General features: G+C 39.8%; 1 protein-coding gene across 2 annotated transcripts in view; it reads right to left on the bottom strand.

Moving 5' to 3' along the window:
• Positions 1-19,983, bottom strand: part of ATP8A2 (ATPase phospholipid transporting 8A2) — a 328,378-nt gene that overhangs the window by 218,159 nt on the left and 90,236 nt on the right. For both annotated transcript variants that reach the window (XM_030477755.1, XM_030477756.1), the window contains exon 24: positions 14,027-14,091. In XM_030477755.1, the coding sequence (XP_030333615.1) occupies positions 14,027-14,091 (65 nt within the window). The remainder of the gene's footprint in view (positions 1-14,026; positions 14,092-19,983) is intronic.

Here is a 19,983-nt window from a genome sequence, read left to right as displayed (position 1 = left end):
AAAAAAGTTAGAATACTGATGACAGCAATAGTGACAATATGCACATTAATAGCACAAAATCCCAAGTAGGAACAAGGCTACTCTTTGATGTATACTGCTATGATTGAAAAGCAGAGGTACTCCAGGACTTAATGTTCACTGGGTAGGCAACACAGAGCAGTTAGTTACCTTGTCTGTCCAGTGATCTAAATTCCCAGTGCAGAGATTAAGGCAATATGAGTAGGAGTGCTTCACCTCTTATAGAGCAAGACATACTAGATGCCTGTTTGGTCCTACCACTGGTGACTACCATTCACTCTAAGATGCGTTTTGAATAATATTTAGTCCGCTCTTGGGAGATTAGTAATTCTAGTACACTTCTGTACAATAGCTACAGCAACACCTTTTTACTTCCTTGAGCACAGCACCCTCCTAGTATATTGACAGATAGGAATGACTCATTCTTTGCAAACATACTTTCTAACCTTTTTTGCCATAATAATCCTTCCAATTTGCATATTTCCTTATTGAAGGTTCGTGTAGCTCCTGGGCACTGGAAAAACCATGAGTCAACCAACCTCTCACAAGGTCTATTTTATTTACAACCTCAAGTAGCTAAATCATTCCTATTTCTTAGCTTCACACACTTCCCTCCTACAATAAAAACCAACCCACCAAATGAACTAAACAATCACCCGCTTCCTTTTCTCCCTCCAACACCAGCACACTGGATTTCTCCACTGTCCTTACTTAACTTCCCCAAAATACTCTGGTCACCTACAATAAAAGTTCCAATAAAACTGCTAATGGCAGATAATGAACCAGAGAGGAAAGAGCAGCTTCTTCCAGCTACTCTATACCCTGCCAGACTCCCACAAATAACCCATTGTATCCCCTTCTTTGTATCAGACTTATTTATTCTTTGCAGATTAAAAAGCAACAAAACACATCACAATTGACATACATTTGTTGGCAATTGCCACTGCTAGGAATGACTGCATGGCATAATGTATACAGGGACCATAGGTCATCTTTTACATAGATGCTGTTCTTGTTTGACTATATAACACATTATAAACTAGTGATACACGATGGCATTTCAGGTAAGCTTAAAGCATCTCTGCATCCAAAGTTAGCAGAGTTTTAACATGGCTGATCTTCGTCCTAAAAAACTTAGGAAAGTGTTCTATTCCCATATACAGTTGGTGCAAATTGACATCTCCCTGACATCCACAGGCAGCTCAGGAAGCAAGAGCAGCTCTGCTGCTGTACTGCTCATCATCTGATTGCTTCTGGCTAATTCTAGCAAGAACTGGAAAAAAAAAAAAAATCTTATTGACACGGCATAACTGTTGCCTGGCACAGACACTGGTACGCACTCAACTGAGAAGCTGGACACACCACCTGATGTGCTTTCATCCTGATAGCTTCCTGTATTTTTACCTTTCTTTTTTAAGCCAAGAATATAAAGATACCATGCAAGAAAGCCTCAGGCAAACTTCTCTTTTCTAGTCAAATAAACACCATTCCCTGAAGTGAACACTAACTTTCAAAGACCTTTTTTCCAAGACTCTTAAAAACACACCATTTAGTTCCCTATCAGTTTATCCCATGTGTACATCTGAAATTTTTATTAAAGTTTATCTAATAAATATGATACCCCTTCAATTACTAAAAATAATTTTAATAAGAAAACTCCACAAAATCATCAAGATCATGTTTCTTTTTTAAAATTAAACCATCAGAGTAATTTCCCTAGAGATTTAGTTGTACAATAGATTTTATTAATATTTACTAAACCTATTAACTCTGTCTACTGAACTGTAGAGTTTGTCTGTCAAGCTTTGGATAGAAGTATAAATCCCTGGAGAACTTGATAATATTAAACCTAATATAGACAGAGCAATTAAGTTTTAATAACTTGAAAAGAAAGTTAAAGTTTTCAAAAAATCAGCTAGTTAATTTTTGACCCCATCTCCCCTTCCCTTATGTCACTCACAGATAAGTTTGGAAATATTAATTCTATAATGAACACATAACTATTACCATACCAACCTACATCTTACAAAGCCCCTTAACTATTAATTGGTTTTATTCATCCCCATTTCCCCAGACTTCTACAGATGACCAAAATCCACATCCAAAAGCACATGCTCTGCTGACCTTTTTCCCCACTGAGAACACAGAATTCTTGAAGCCAGACAACTTAGGTCACCATTAGCCACATGAATGGTCCCCAGTTGTACTGTAGAATTTGATACTTTGTCTTTCTACAAATAGCTGTATCTTATTATTTCACTGAATTCTATACTTCAGGTACAAAAACTTGAATTAATAACAGACCCCAAATTCCTCCATCTTCCAAAACAGAGGAAAGCTTCTTTGTGATGTGTCAGTTTTGCTGGATACAGAAAACAGACAAAGATTTTATGTCCAGGTTTCCACTAAGTATTCTCCATTTCTCAGTCTTCTGGTGCAATTTGGATATTGCCAATCCATTATCAGTATGACCCCAGGCTGAAAAATATTTCAGCCTTCAGATGGCTACTGGGTCACTTTTTATTTTCTGGAGTGTCACAGATCAGAATTGAATACTGAATACATACTGACATACTACCCTAAAGAGGAAGCGAGTACTTAAATCTGGAAAGTCTGCATGAGCATAAATTTCTACCCTACAGTCACTGTTAAATGAGCCAGCAGAGTTCCCAAGTTAGAATATCCCACAGCTGAACAGTTCTTGCCTCAGTGATAGGATTTGCTCCCAAGGATTTATCTAAGGGATGTAAATGCCCTAGGGCCATACTTCAAACAAGAGGAACATGCTGGTAGACTGAACTAACGCCCAGGTTACCCTTCTAGGACTAAGATGTTACTTATTTTTAATGTTCCAGATAAAAAGTAAGAAAAAGTAAAACCACCTTGTATTGAACAATGCTCTTTACCTGACCAGAAAGGAGCACCAAAAGATCCAAAGACAACATGCATGGAACAAACACATTAGCAAAATGACAGGGTAGATAACCAGGCTTTCACCTTTGATTTTTGAGGACTTTGTACATGAATTGGCATACTGGCATGTATTTTTCCATAAAACTTTTCATCAAAGCAGCATCAGATGATGTACTCTCTTCATACCAGATCAGCAACTGGTTCCATGTAAAAGAGCATATTAAACACTGAAGTTGCAGCAAAATCAGCACCAATTAAAAAAAAATAAATCCATTAATTAGATAAAAGCTATAGCTTGCAAACTTCAATTTAAGGTGAGAAACTGGCAAAGGTGCTTCTCAAAACATGTTTTCATGAAAAGCAAGAGACCTGCATTAAATTAGCCCCCAAAGGAATGGGCATGTGTGTTGTGAAATAATTGCACATGCTAGAAGGATCTTGCATTCTTCAACTCAGTCAGCAGCAGCTGTCAATGGTTAACAGTTTCAGTCATCAGAACAGCCAGTCCTTTAACAGGTTGTTACTTCTGTGGCATACACATTACCATTTGGACAAAATTTGCACCAATATCTAGTATCAGCAGTGTTCTACAAAGTGAGAGTAAGGTTTGAGCTTGGTTTTTTTTAAATGTGTCTAAATACTTCAGGGCTGTGTCTGAAGAATTTCCTCATCATTTCAACAGCATTATCTTGGAGACAATGGCAGGAGGACATGCTCCAGTTTCTCTTGAGTACTTACAAGTTAATACCCATAATGAGTAAGGGCTATTCGAACTAAGGTCACAATCAACAAATTTTTTCCTCAACTACTAGGATGCAGTAACAAATTATGAGGAGAGATGGTACAGCCCAGGTTGTTGTGGGTCACTATTTCCAGGATATATGCCATGGTAAAGACAGACTAATCATTATACATCACTTTATTTTCTTAAAAGTTCCCTGTGGCTCAATGTCACGGCATGTACCAAATAATTTCATAAGAACTAGTGCAGCTTACAGCAGACCAACTTTCAAAGAACTTCTTTGTCATCTAGTTTATGGACCCTACTGTATTTTACTACTGTACTAGCTGTATTTTAGTCAACAGCAAAACATTTACCCACAGAATTCTCTAAGTAACTCAACAAGCTGCTACATTTTATTTTTTTAAATTAGCAGCAAAGCAAAAGAACAAAGTTATTTATGCAATATGATCTTTTGGTTTAAGAAGAGCCCATTCAAAACAAAAGTTAAGTTTCTCCCAATGACACAGTTTGTTCATGACAAGCTAGTAATATATTCCTTGACAAAGGATAATGACAGTGGTCTAATCTGCCATAGGAAGACATCATTACAACATGACTATACCATAGGCTTTTTGCTTGAAAGTTTGACCGGGTTTAAAATGTCAAGATTTAACCCTGCTCCCATAAGGCCACCAGGGTCAAGTAAACAGACTATCTTGCAAATGCTTATTTGAGCAAATAGCAGGATGCACAAGAGACGCCTTGACATATGGAAACACTCTGCTTTTGCAAGAATGTTTTCTTCTATCAAATCAAAGGCAAACTGCAAAGTCTAAACTCTATGACAGCTCCAGTATATGCATAAATTTGACATTTATGGATGGGGAGGGAAGGAAAGGAAGTGAAAAGGTTGGAAAACTACCAATTCGAACACAACCTGGTTATGTTCTCCACAGCTAGCTTTGCCACACAAATACTCTATCACAAGATGCTTGTAATGCTGCATTTAGAAAAACACTAGCAAAAAGGTTTATGACATCGAAGGAAAAGAAAGTTGAAGCATTCCCATGTAAGACTTTAAGCCTGCTTAGAACACTGGTTATGATAATTTTAGGGTTTGGAAATTACTTGAAAATGCAACATATCTGAATCAGTTTTGTCTTGAAATTATAGGGAGAAGATGATGGCACTCGCTACCTCATTTCAATCATCATGTCTTCTCTAAAAACCCCCTTTCTAAATATGAAATAACAAAACAGACCCTCTAGCATCACTACCCCAGTTAAATGACTGGAGTTACATATGTAAAAAACACACCTTGGAACATGTTTCAGTAAAAAACAAACATACATCATCGTGGCAAAGGCACATAAAAGCCCTAGAAGTTTCTAAGAGATTGCTCTGATTGGTTCTGCTCTGTGTAGAAGGTTAAGCAGAAGGAACAGATACATATGCAGGTATTAAGTTCATACAGCTACAGATTGCTTAATTCTAGTTTCTGACAGACCAACCAGCCCACAAAAAGTCAGCAGTACCTTTTTTTAGCTTCAACCAAATGCAAAACATCTTTTTTCTTAATTCTTATGTGAAGGAAATTTATTCCTTTATGTGATTGATGAGCAGGCTTAGAAGAAATAAGCTTCAGCTACAAGAATGATTTTAATTATTAAGAAAAAGGAATTAATCTTCAGAAAAGAGTTTAACAAAGTAGTATGTTAGTATTATAGGAACCACAAAAATAGGACCTCAGATCTATCTTTGTTTTCTGAAGATGTGACCAGGACATAGCCTAATTTTCACCCTGAAGCAATAGCGTTCCACTATCTTCGTTAAGGTAACAGTGCAGGTGAATAAATCCTACTGGCTCTGCACCAAGAAAGGAAGACTGCTTATGCTTAAAAACCCACAAACTTGCATGAACAAGGACTCTCCCTCCCCTCCAATGAAAGCAGAGGAATTGGATATGAAAATAAGTATCTTGAGAGAAAAGAACATTTAGTTCTTACCCTTAAGTACAAAAGAAATCTGGATTGTTTCTACAGATGTAGCATTAGCCATGTCAATCGAGAAGATCAGTATTCATAACTCATACCTGCAGACCAGACACCCACTTACTCTTATTCCCTTAGAAAGCACACTACCATACTTTAACATAAGCAAAAATTTCATTTCATGAGCAGCTTCTCATTTAACCTAGTCCTGCTTTCACTTCATTATGCATCCCCATGTTTCCACAGTCTCTTGCACTTACTAGAAATGTGTATCAGTATGCTGCAGAGAATCCCATCTACAAAGCAAACGCTTTCTTCACTGTGTAGCTGAAGCCATTATTGTATTTCACTTACACAACAAAACAGATCTGGATAACACTCAGAGATCATCTACTGAGAGATAAGCCTTCACATATGTGAAGACCATTAGCAGTTTGAAGAGAAATAGTGTTTTTCCCAGTCATTTTCCTTGAACATATGAGAACTCTTACAAATGAGACAGCAAATTTTAAATGGAATTCAAAGCACACAGGCCCTTCTTTCCATTTTTATGTAATATGATCTACTCTGTCCTATAGCATGGACAAGGCATTAGCAGGATGAGCTCCCAGCTGCTAAAATACCTGCAGCCTAAGGCTGCAAGACCCTTTGTGGGTCTTGTCAAATGTGATCACTATTAGAACTTAAGGGAAACGAAGGAAAAAGTAACTTAGAAAAAAGTGTTTGTTTTTTTAATAGCCCTTGCCAGTCCTCTCGGTTTCCAGCTATAGAAAAAAGAGTTATTTAGAAACCTGGCCTTCAGACTCCTAAAGGTCCTTGTATTCCTTCAGGTCCAAGTGCCTCCGCTTCATCCAAACTAATTATCATAGTGCCAGAAAACACTAATAAGAAAAAAGACAGGGCCACAGATAAGGGAAAACAGTCATTAATGAATACTGAAAAGGGAAAGCAGAATGAAACAAAAATACAAGCCCAACTCATTCACCACTCACAGCTCTAACCTATTAGTATCACTTCCTGAAAAAATGGTAATCTAATACTTAAGTTACACAGTCCTGTGTGTACTTAAACCTACAAGTCCAGGTAACACCTATATTCTTTCATTTGTAATTCTATGCAGCATGCTCAAATCAAAGCAGCTTTTCACATGAAGAGCTGTGTATTTTCCACATCCATACAACTAACTTTCTATGCAGATTATCAAATACCTGGAGTTATGAAAGATTCTATTTGTTCCTCAAAAAACCCCAGAAAAAACACTAAATCCCTTTGGTAGAATATTTTTGATGATTTATCTGATTACTAGACACCGCTCCTTGTGTCTAGTAGTGAGACCTATTAGCTCAATGTCTGTTTCTAGATTAAGAAAAACAGAAATGTGAGCAAAAAGAAGAACCTAGTACAACAGAGAAATGTATTCTTTCCATAGTTTTCCCTAATTTCCTAATTCTTTCACAAATTCCAGTACTACACAGAAGAGCTGATTACAGTTCCAGGCTGACTGGTAATTGAAGTATTTTATTGGCCACGAGACACCAGAGGAGCACCACAGATGCCTCTCTGAAGGAGAAGTGATGTCTGGCTAAAATTGAACTTGCCCACATTGATCAGTTTTCCAGAACACTGGCTTTGCCTGAAATCATTTGACATATGATAGCAGCAGAATAAAAAAAATAAAATAATCCCAGTTTCATCTGTACTGCAAGATGTAGCCTTCAAAGCATATACAATGCATCAGCCGCACAGGATTTGTTCTTGCCTTCCCAACAGTTACTTGTACACCTCACTATCTTTTAGCAGGACTAAAGTACATGATATCAATGCTTTGGAGCTCCCAGTAGTAGGTAACTTTGGGTTTAGACCAAAAAGCTGACAGTAATCTTACCCCCATTCTTTAGGAGCAATCAGCATAGCATCACCAACAAGGCCCAGGCATCCTTTCTTTCAACAGCAAGGAAAACAGGATCCAAAATGCAACACCTTCAAATTTTCTCAGAGCTTTACAGGCACTGTCTTCTGGAGTTGTGCTCAATACCTTGAGATATGGATTTATATAAAACAATTCATAAAGAAATCCCTGTAGTGAGGCTAATACCTTTCTAAGGAAACCATAATGCTACACAAATCTTAAGTATAGTACAGGAGATGCAATCGGAACCATATTCTTTGCTTTAAGACAGAAAGACAGATGCCAATAGTCTATTTACTTTTAACAGCCTCAGGTTTTAGGCAGCAACCCAAGAAAACCTTCTTGTTTCTGGCATACGGGTAAATCCAGTGACCAAATCAGAGCTCTACTTCTTAAAAGATCCAGAGCAGTTTAGCCACATGATTCCCAGATAATCCCAGATCTATAGCTCTATCAGTATTTACATACAATGAATAATGGTGCCTGTTAAGAATCTCCTGAATAGATTTTTTTTTTTTAAACTCTGTTCACCACTGTGGGAAGGAGATGTGCACATAAGAATGGAAGTCATGAAAGTCATTGGATAAATCCAATAATTTTATCATGCTTAACAGATTTTCCCCATAGGTTATAGAATATTCATAGTAATGCTACCCTACAGAATTGCAAAAGTAAGATAACAAAACCACCAAGTTTTTCAGGCCCTCACTCTTGACTAGAATATAATACATAACTGAATGTACAGCTTCCCTGCAGATACAAAGACCCAGTTTGGGAAGTCAAGACGTTGACTGCAGACAACAACTTCACACTGTGAAGTTTTGGTTGTTTAAGAATACTACATAACATCATGGTAGCACAAACAGGTTTATCTGTGCTCATGTTCAATAGCTCATCCAAAGAGCATGCAAAAGAGCCTTCTCTGAGCAAGCAGAGAAGTGGAGGAGGCCAGCTTCTGTTTCTATGCTTATACTTTTAGTCAGATTATCATCGAGAGGCTGGCAGTGAGGGCTCTTATGCTCGAGTATCAGTTTGTTGTTACTTCCACATCAGTGTACAATACAGGACAATGACTGTAAGTGTAGGCACAGAGTTCTGCAGAACACATTCCCTATGTAGCTCCATTTACAGCAGTTGAATTATTTTACAGCAAAATACTAGCCACAGGTTCAGAATTGGGTGCCTCTAATTTTCCCCTTCCACTACAACCCAAACTGGTAACCAGTTGATACAGTTCCCAGCTCTCCTTTCTACAGGATTGAAGGTGAGGAACACACGCAACAGCCCTTGGCTGTAATACCCAACTACCCCCCCCATCTCAAGCTTTCCAGAGCCTCTCTGAGTCATCCCATTTCCCTTCTTCAGCTTTCACTCTCACTGTTCTCACACTTCAACTTCTATGAGATGCCAACAAAAGAAATTTGTCCAGGTTAAGAGCTACACAATAAGACTTCACGATGTTCCAGTTTAATTAAACAGAAACCAAACCAAACCATTACACTCAAAGTAAGGCTTGTGCTCAAAATATTTTCATTTGAAAAAGCTTTATTAGGAAAAGGAAAGAAAACCCAAGTAAGCATATGTATGCATGTAATTAAGTCTATAAGAGATAAACATTCGCAGATTATTATGCTAAATTTCTAGAATTCAGCTGAATCAAGCAAGAGATTAGTCTTTTCTATTCCCTGTAGTTCCCTGAAGAGAACAGAAATGATTGATTTTTCCCTCAAGTGCATGATTTAGTAAAAAAATTGAGCTTTCAAAAACAAGCCAAGACAGTTGTTCGATCACATCTCACCTGCTGCTGCATGCCAAGGAGCAGAAGTGAGGGGGAAAAGTCACACAGGGACTGCACAAAGGGAAAAAGTGTATCAATATTTAAAGGCTCTAAGCTCAACTTGGATCTTGTAAAAATTCATTTTTAGCATTAATGGATTTCAGAGGTGGAATAAATCAAACATAATGCTACAGAATTTCACTGTGAGAATCTTTGATTGATAGACTTCAGGCTAAGTTGAACATAAGTCACAGTTCCCGTTACATGTGCAACATACAAACTATTACTACGGAGATTCAACACTGAAAACCTCTCAATAAGTAGCTACAGGCACTTCCCTTAGAATTACAAGAACCAGTGGCAACTAACAAAACATGTATGAATTTTCAATTTAGGACTCATGCAAAATTCGGTTCTACATTAAAAATGGTGATAAGAGTACTTGGGGGGGTGGGGGGGGACCAAATCAAACCACCACCCAAAAAAAAAAAAAAAAAAAAAACCACAACACAACACCCACCAAGAACAACAACAGGACTACTTTGGTTTGAAGACAAGACTGCTGTAATACAAAGCATTTTTGAGGTACCAGATCAGCAGCTCCACAAGTTTGTGCTCCTGTTTTGGAAAAAATACGTGTTATCTGAGCTAAAGTATCACAGATCACAGCCACCTTCAATATTAGATATATCTTCATGATGCACCATATAATCATCCATTTCCTTCACTTAAAAGGCCAGTAATTGTATATCAAAGGGGGTTTTCGGTGGTCTGATATGCCATGGTTCTCTATTTCTAGATTATTATTTTTTGACTGAAAGCTTTTTTTTTTTTTTAATGTTTACTGAAAAGCTTGCAATACTGTTGCCTTAGTTTACAGCAGGATTCTAACACCAAAGTCTTCCACACATGAAATTAGAAAGTCAACTGGATGAGGGGGGCAGCAGAGGAAGGTTAGAACATGCAACACTATTCACCACAAAGCTTCCACAAGTGTAAGTGTCTACCTAGAGCAAACTAAGAATAGATACCATTTTACCTGCTGCTTTTGCTAAAACTTCTCTGATCAGGGCTTCTTAAAGACTGTATTCTCAACACGAATCAAGCGTGATTATGTTTCACAGGTTATTTCAAGTATAAAACCCACACTTGATACTGTTGCACGGTATGTCTGAAGTAAATTCTCAACTTTGCACAGGGGATGTTGTTTAACAACTATCACTTTTCAAACCCAAATCACTCCAACAGCAGCCATGACCCCCTCCTTAAAAACCTCTGTCAGACATGTACAGCAGAGATTAAATTTGTCATCTCCAACTCTGAGTTATCTAAAGTTACAGGACCAAAAAAGTTTAGGTGATGGTATTTCAAAGTGGTAAAGCTGTACAAATGAAAGGCATGAAAGATAGACACCAGTCTTATATGGATTTTTAGAACTGTTATAGTATTAGCTCACATTTTTGGCTCATGAAAGGGAAACCAGAAGGCATCAGCTAAAATTAGAAAGTGTGGAAGATATATTGCTATGCACAGGTGGAACCTGTGCATAGCACAGGAACCTATTATTTCTTCCCACTCCTATTCTCCTACCACTACCACATGTGCACCAAGCACCACATAACATTAATTCACCAAGGTAAGTGCTTTGCATTGAGTTCTGTGAAGTATCTTCTATCTGCAAGAGTGAATCCTTAAGTGTACTGTGATACTAACACAGTTTTACAGTTGAGGACACATTTAAGATGTAAGGCATTCAATTCAACATGTGACATCAGCAACACTACAATTCCAACTTAAAAAATTAGGAGCAGCTGCTGTGCTCTCTGTATTCCAGAGAACTCCTCATTCAGCTACATAACAGGAGGTAGCAGGTGGGAAAAGATGATGATAGAGTTTTCTTTTTATCTAGGGATTTTCAAGTATGCTGGATAGAAAGTTGATTACATATTTATTTTCTATGTTGGCAGAGGTCAGGCAAAAAGGGAGGGAAGAGTTTCATTCTGTGTCAACCCATGTTTGATCATTCTAGTGTGTCCTTTGACAAAGCCATGGCAAGATGCACACAAAATGGCTCATATTACTGATGGTGTCATCCTTGACCTGTCATGCTTTTATAAGTATGACTAACTGTTCTTACTTGAGGAAAAGATCCATCTTAGTGGCCAGTATTCCATGCAGTCAGAAAGTCTCCAATTCCCACACACTCTTTAAAGACAAGTAAGAATCCTCAAGGGTCTTAAAACAGGCTCCACACACCCATCTCTCCAGACAAAGTGCTTTCTGGCATTGAGACAGTAGGAGACTCCAGTAGTAGTTTCATATGTTTTACATTTGACCAAGGACCTCCTCTATCATCATGGGGTCTATCTGTCAATATAACTTGGACTGGTGTTCATACTGGAGACTGCTGATTAGATAAATCTGCCAACACTTCAACACAATAAGAGGACAGATTTTCAATAAACTTCCAACAGAGATCTTATAATTTCTCCTTATGTTAATCCGCATCATGAAGACTGATAAAACCTCAAATCTTCCTGGACAGTTCAATCTATTCAGCTTCCCAGTTTATTACTTTTTTTTTTTTCTTTTTAATATCTGTACCCATTTTCTCATTTGTAGTACAGCTGCCTAACAAGCCTAGTGTCTCTAGAAGTTAAAAGTTATCTTTGGGTTTTAACTCCAGAGAGTTAAGTTCTATTTTTTGGGTATCACTGCAAAAATATATAGGTCTGCATTCAGCTTTCCAGACTTCCAGTTTCTGCTTCTCAAGCAGTTAACAGAATACCTCAGAACAGCAGTACCACATTTACTTATCAAAAAGCTTACAAGTTATGAAAATAATTGCTTGCCCTACTAATCCTCACTTAATTCTAGTCTCCATCTCCTAAACAGCAGAGATGGCTGTTCATTCCCATCCTCCTCCCACTGCCTCAGAAGACTTAAGTCTGAAACTGGGCAATGGACTCAAGATTCAGCAAGTGGGGGGGTAGATCCACCACTTCTTCATATCCTCCTTTTGATAGGGAAAGGAGTATGCAGCATTTTCTAACTTATGAATTTCTTTCCACAGGGGTCCTTCCCATCACTCCTAGCTAAGTTATCATATTTGCAAAGCTGGCATGTGGGAAAGTGAGAAGAGTTGCTTTGGCCAACAACATTTCCTCCCAGTTTAGTTCCCACATTACATTACCTTTCACTATTCACCCTGTCCTCTCGTGGTCCTTTCAGCCAATTAACCGAAGTCACAATTTAAAAGCAGGTGTTGAAACTGTTAGGCACTACTCAGCACCTTCCGCACTATATTCACTGCAGAGGTAGCAAACAGGGCACAGTAGTTCATGCAGGCAGGGCAAGCACTTGCCTCAGGCTACGACCCAATCTGGGAGCTCTGCACTGGCTACCCTGGCAGTGATCAGTGTCACCACCCAGATGAGAGGGGAGGCTGCAGCGCTGAACTGAGATGGTAGGAAATGCCTCAACATTTCTCTCGAGGCAAGGGCGAATGGTGGACCAGGCTCTACATTGTATGCTCTTGTGGAGGACCTCCTGCAGCAGGTGGCTGCGCTGTGGGAGACTGTCAAGAGACTAGGAGACATCAGGGAAGCTGAGAGGGAGCCGGACTGCTGTCTCCAAGCCCAAACTGTGCAGGGGCCACAAGCGTTCCCCCTAGCACAAAGAGAAGGAGGGCATTAATCTAAGAGGTTGGGAACTTGTCACCAAAAAAAAAAACAAACAAACACACACCAAAAAAAACACCAACAAAAAAAAAAAAAAAAAACCACAAAAAAAAAGAAAGGGAAAAAAAAAAAAAAGGAGAAGAGGACAAATAAAAGCAAGGGGCTTCCCCCAAAACCCAATGTTCCCACACAGAACCAGTCTGCAGCGGGCTAACAAGGGAACGCCCACCACAACAGAGGAACAATCAGTTGCCGCACCAATAAAGAGGATAACTACTGGTGCATACAGGAAAAAGCAGCAGGTGATAGTAGTAGGAGACTATTTTGAAAGATATAGAGGAACCCATCTCTCAGCCTGACCTGACCTCAAGGGAGGTGTGTTGCCTACTGGGGGCTCAGATCAGAGATATTGCTGAGAGGCTGCCTGGTCTAGTAAGTCCTACTGACTATTATCTGCTACCCGTGGTCCATATGAGTGCCAGTGATGATGTACAACGACAGGCTAAAAGTTGGGGCTGTTCAGCCTGGAGAAGAAAAGGCTGCGTAGAGACCTCATAGCAGCCTTCCGGTATCTGAAGGGGGCCTACAAGGATGCTGGGGAGGGACTTTTCATCAGGGACTGTAGTGATAGGATAAGGGGTAATGGGTTTAATGGGGGAAGTTCAGGTTAGATATAAGGAGGAAGTTCTTTACTGTGAGGGTGGTGAGGCACTGGAACAGGTTGCCCAAAGCAGTGGTGAAAGCTCCGTCCCTGCCAGTGTTTAAGGCCAGGCTGGACAGAGCCTTGGGTGACATGCTTTAGTGCGAGGCATCCCTGCCCATAGCAGGGGGGTTGGAACTAGATGATCTTAAGATCCTGTAGGTCCTGTCCAACCCAAACTATTCTATGATTTTGCATAATCCACCCCTGTTTTAGCATTACTTATGTTGTTACCCCTAAAGGCAAGTGAGAGAATAAGAAAACTCAACAACACCTCCTTCTGTCAAGAATTACACAAGGATTTGCTTACTTACATCTAGCGAATCCTCATTGATCAGGATGAGAGACATACTCTGTGAAATGAGTCTGCAAGAATAGCCTGCAAGAGGAGAGGGGGGCGGGGGGGAAGGAGAAAAAAAAAAGGGGGGGGGGGAGAGAAAAAAACGGTAAAGGATTTACTTTTTGGAAGAATATTTAAGATTTAACTAAAACTTAAGATAAGCATTTATAGGTCAGATTACAAGTTACTCTTTGAGCAGTTACTTCTATCAGGCAGACTCCTAGAAACGTCGGTGTATAGGACACACTCCAACTTGATGATTTTACTAGCAACATAGGCTGCATTTCATCTGCATTTCCAAATACATCACTTTGGTTAAAACATTCGAAAGCAAACACCATGTGAACTAGATGCAGTAAATACAGGCTATAGCCCTACAGCAAAATTACGTATTTGTATACCAAAACAGTTTTTCTTTTATCTACATGAAGACAGAATTGCCTTCATGACAGTACAAGAACAGATATGAACGCACAGTTGCACCTATGCCACATGACTGGAAGCACACATATTGAATCAGTCCATATTACCACTCCCCTCAGCCCACACTTAGGTTACACAAGCATTTTTTTTACTCTTGAGTTTAGTGCAGAAGGTCTTTCATCAAAAACTACAGATCCATGACACACACAGAGCCCCTACCAACTCCTACGGGCACCAGGTAATTGTATTAGATTATTCCTAGTGTAGCACTGGGACATGAAGAAACATGAGCAAGTTGCCATAGTGTGGTGCAGCACATGGAAGACAGCTCTGGACATTTACCAGGACACCAAAATTCAAAGCAAAAAACTCATGAGACAGAAAAAAACCCTCCTATTTTTGTAGTAAGAGCTACTGACTGCAGTACCACCCAATGCCACTGAAGTGGCAGCTCCTCTGCCACACAATTGTCTCTGACATGGGACAGTCATATCCACGATATATGTACTTGGCATTTCCAGAATAAACAGTTTAATTCCAGCTCAAATTAATGGCAAGAGGCAAATGCAAACTTGCAAACCGACCAGACTGCATCACTTGAAAGCTCATGCCCATTCTCTTGGGATTAGCACAATGGAGCTCCATAAAACAGCAGAGAATTCATTTCTTTGAAGCACATGCCTTTTACTGCTCATCTAAGTAATACAGGAAAAGGAAATAGAATAGAATAATTTCATATTTCTACTGTGCTTTTGTATAGAAATGAATCATAGCAAGTTTAAGAAACTGCTGTCAAATAAAATGAGGTCTTGGGGAGCCTGCTACTTTTCTTAATAGAGACTAGAGTCTACTGCAGTATGACAGTAACATCCCTGTGACAAACCAGTGCAAGGCCAGCAGTTTCAAAAGCAGAACAGCACAGTCAGTGCAAAAAGATTAAGCGTCTCTCTCTGTGTCTCACAACAGAAAGAGAACTAAGGTGAGAATTTATTTTCTATGGGATTCTTGGTTCCTTAGGAAGGCCATACAGACTCATCAATTGCAATGCAAATCATTTCCTTAGGCTACAGAATTTTTCATAATTGGCTAGTTTTGTAGGTATAATCCAGGGTTAACATGCCTGCATGAACCACTTCTGGCAAGAAAGCAAATCCCTCATCTTCCTTTGTGGAAGGCATGTTTATATCAGATAGGCAGGCACTTTCAGGCAGCAGGTTTGATTACCCACAGAAGTTTCATTTCTCTTCCATTCACAGCTGTGTGGAATATGAGTATCAGGTGCAACGTTGTAGATACATTTTTCGTCTTACTTGTGCTAGCAAGCTGAGGTGCTGAGATTTATTTTCTGCTTTAGAGAATAATACAGAATGACACTGAACACACACAGACCTGTCGGGAAAAGGATGAAATATATTCTAACGAAGTGCAGCCTACAACATGAAAACTTTGCAGATAGCCTCTGATTCTGCCTGTGAACAAGTCTTAGGTGGTAGTACAGAACTGAGTAACAAAGCTTCAACAGGTATAGACAAAACACTGACTTCAGAAAAAGTCAATTTGCCATTTTCAAGTTAACCCCAGGCTGAAAAACTACTTCCTTATTTTTACTGAGGAGAAAAATATTACAAACTTAAGCACTTCCCTCCATGCCAGGGTTATTTCTTTCCCCAGGGAATGGCAACAGCCTTGTGCAGTAGGCTGTTACAAATTCAGTATAACCAATTGAAAGGGATTTTCTAGTAGCATTTGATTGGAACAGCAGCTGCAACAGCAAGCTATAAATTTCTAAACCACTGCTCAGTGTTTCATTTTACCCCTTTCAAAATGAGCCGGATGCCACTGGACAAGTGCAGCTGGAAAAAAACAACTGTGGAAAACAGTTCTGCTGTGCATCTTGGAAGTCAGAGAGCCAGTAGTAGTAATCCTACAACTGAAGTCACTTCACATCTTGTCATCACATTAAACAGGAATGAAATCAAGATTAGAATAGGAAGATATAAGTCAAGCCTAACAACGGTTTATAGGAAACCTACACATTATGTACAATTTCAGGACTATGAAGATGTTAAAATATAGCACTAGTATAAAGTAACCAGCAACTGTAAACAACATTTGTAGTCATATTTTAAAGTTTTAAAATATTTTTATAACAGTTATTATTGGCTGTACTAACATGGCAAGCAAAAATACACTCTCCAAGATCAGGGCGCATTTTTGTCAATACTTCTCAGTAGAGTAAGATCAACCACTGGTTCAAAGCCACATACAAAATGTCAATCCATACCTGTAAATTGGTATCTAGATCTTTAATTTCAAAGTCTGACTAAAAGTCCATGAAGCAGATGAATCAGATACTTCTGGGACTTACTTCCCTTCAAGCGCCCTGGGAGAAAGATTGCTTGAACCAGAGCTCAAGATCATAGCCCACAGGCACATTCGTACTGCAGGCATACAAAATCCAGCACAAAGCAAGAATGATTATCCTCTGCGTTTAGAGAGGGCACATAAGCCCTCCTCAAACTTTGCATAGGCAAGCACGCTGGTATTGCTTCAGTTCCCTCAACTGAAAAATCACAGCTTGCCGTAACAGAAGTGTTCTTACCTCTGAATTATAAAGACATGGATTTAATGGATGGACTGTTAGATGGGTAAGGAATTGGCTGGATGGCTGCATCCAAAGAGTTACAGTCAATGGGTCCATGTCCAAGTGGAAACCAGTAATGAGTAGTGTCCCTCAGAGGTCATCTTGGGACCAAATACCATTTAGTATCTTCATCAATGACGGACAGTGGGATTGAGTGCACTCTCAGTAAGTCTGCAGACAACACCAAGCTGAATGGTGCAGTTGGTACCTTAGAGGGAAAAGATGCCATCCAGAGGAGCCCTGACAGGCTTGAGAAGTAGGCCTGCGAGAACCTCATGAAGTTCAAAAAGGCCACGTGCAAGGTCCTGCACCTGATATTTGGGCTTGTCACAACACAATACAGTACATATTGGGGACTGAATGGATTGAGAGTGACCCTTCAGAGAAGTACCTGGGGATACTGGTGGATGAAATATTGGACATGAGACCTCACCTGGACTATTGCATCCAGCTCTGGGGTCCCCAGCATCAAGACAAACATGGACCTGTTAGAGCAGATCCACAGAAGGTCCACGAAAGCAATAAGAGAGCTAGAACATATCTCTTGTGGGAAAAGGCTGAGACTGTTGGGGTTTGTTAGGCCTGGAGAAGAGAAGGCTCTGGGGAGACCTTTCAATATATAAAGCAGGCATATAAGAAAGACTGACCAGGGCCTGTGTGGCAGGTCAAGGGCAAATCATCTCAAACTGACAGAGTGTGGGTTTACACCAGACATAAGGAAGAAAGTTTTTATGATGGGAGTGGTGGGTGGGACTGGACAAGTTTCTCAGAAGAGTTGTGGATGCCACATCACAGGAAGTGTTAAAGGCCAAACTGGATAGGACTTTGAGCAACCTGGTCTAGTAAAAAATGCGTTGGTTGACAAAAAGCTCAACATGAGCTGGCAGTGTACACTCGCAGGCCAGAAAGCCAACTGTAAGCTGGGCTGCATCAAAAGGAGCATGACCAGCAGGTCGAAGGAGCTGATTCTCCTCCTCTATTCAGGTCTCATGAGACCCTGCTTGGGGTACTGCATTCAGCTCTAGGGCCCCCAGCACAAGAACCACCTGGACTGCTCACGTGAGTCCAGAGAAGGCCATGAAGATGATCAGGGGGCTGGAGTACCTCTCCTATGGAGACAGGCTGAGAGAGCTGGGCTTGTTCAGCCTGGAAAAGAGAAAACTCCAGGGACACTTTATATAGTACCGAAAGGGGACCTACAAGAAATCTGGAGAGGGACTTTTTATAAGGACAGGGCTAGCCAGAACAGCTTTAAACTGAAGGAGGGTAGATTTAGATTAGACATTAGGAAGGAATTCTTCCCTGTGAGGGTGACGAGGCACTGGAACAGGTTGCCCAGAGAAGCTGTGGCTGCCTCACCCCTGGCAGTGTTCAGGTTGCGCAGGGCTTGGAGCAACCTGGTCTAGTGAAAGGTGTCCCTGCCCGTGGCAGGGGGGTTGGAACTAGATGAGCTTTAAGGTCTCTTCCAACCCAAACCAGTCTATGATTGCAAGGCAGTGCTCACAGTTATGAATGCATATTCTAGGTAAGAGCACTTAGCTTAACTGTAGGGAATGATTTCTTGTTCAAGGGAGGGATGCAGTTCAGTAAAAACTACATTCCCAGAGAAATCTGTTACTAAGGAAGTTATTGGCTGGAAACACATCAGTTCTGCTTTTCCAGGAGCCTGCTGAGCACCAGGATCATGGGAAATGGAAATCTGCCATGGGTTTTTTGCCTCACTGAAAGGCAAAGATAACCCAAGCTCGGCAGATTGTTGTAACAGAAGATGAAGCTACAAGAACACTGTTAAGTCTTCTAGAGTTGTTTCCAGGTACTTGCTAAGGACAGTTTCAGCTGATAAAAACTGAAGACCATATTTCACGCTCAAAGACATTTCTGAACCCAGAACTCCTATTTTCTGCAAGTAGAAAGTTCAAATGGTTGAATTAAAGCTTATCAGAAACACCCTTCCTCACCTGCAGGACTATCAGCTTGCACACGACTAAGTAGAAGGCATTCAACCACCCCACAGCAAGGTGGGGTGGTTGGATGCCTTCAGAGAAGTTAGGAAGGCAAGAGACAACATACAAATGCTGAAGGCCAAGGAACTGAGGAAGCTGGAAGAACAAAGTACTACAACTTCTTGGTGCAGCTGCCAAGAGTTCAAATATCCCTCAATACATATGCATACCCATACAGCAAGCAAGAGTCCATAAGTATAACCTCCACACACAACAAGAAACTGAAAATTCTTTTTACTCTCCAGATAGCATATTTACACCTGAAGCATAAAATATACCTGTGGATTAGGTTTTAAATTCAATGTTTGTAACCCATTAAAACTGTAATATATAAAAACTGGAAGGGTGCCACATGTTTGTACTTTCAAGCCGACTTGAACATGAAGCTAATTAAGTTTGAGTTTTACTACCAAACTATACACTAAAAGTGGTAATTTAGAAGTTATAAGGGAGATGCTTATTCCTTTCAAGTTGCTATCATAAAAATAAGTTTAAGAAACAAGCTGGAAGTTAATTTCCCTCAGAGCAAGCAATTGCTGTAAAGCTCATTTACCTGTGTTAGCTGCCGTCAGTTTAATTATTAACCTGAGGTATTTATGCCAAAAATGTGTAGCTACATTTTTTCTTTTAATTTGTCAATAGATGATACTTCCCTCCTCTCCAGTTGACTACTGCTTTTAAATCAATTGTCTACTTAAACCACACACCTTAATTCTACAACCATATAATTTCAGCAAGTTATTTCACCTCTTCTACTGCTACCTTGGTATGACTTGAGCATACGAAGATACATGAAACTTGATTCAGTTATGAGAAGTAAACAAAAATTCTAGTCAGACAAATTCAGAGTAACCAGAAAGA

This window comes from Strigops habroptila, chromosome 2 (assembly GCF_004027225.2).
Source record: "Strigops habroptila isolate Jane chromosome 2, bStrHab1.2.pri, whole genome shotgun sequence".
Taxonomy (NCBI): domain Eukaryota; kingdom Metazoa; phylum Chordata; class Aves; order Psittaciformes; family Psittacidae; genus Strigops; species Strigops habroptila.
The sequence above is the reverse complement of the archived record's forward strand: the minus strand, read 5'-3'. Positions and strand labels throughout refer to the sequence as shown.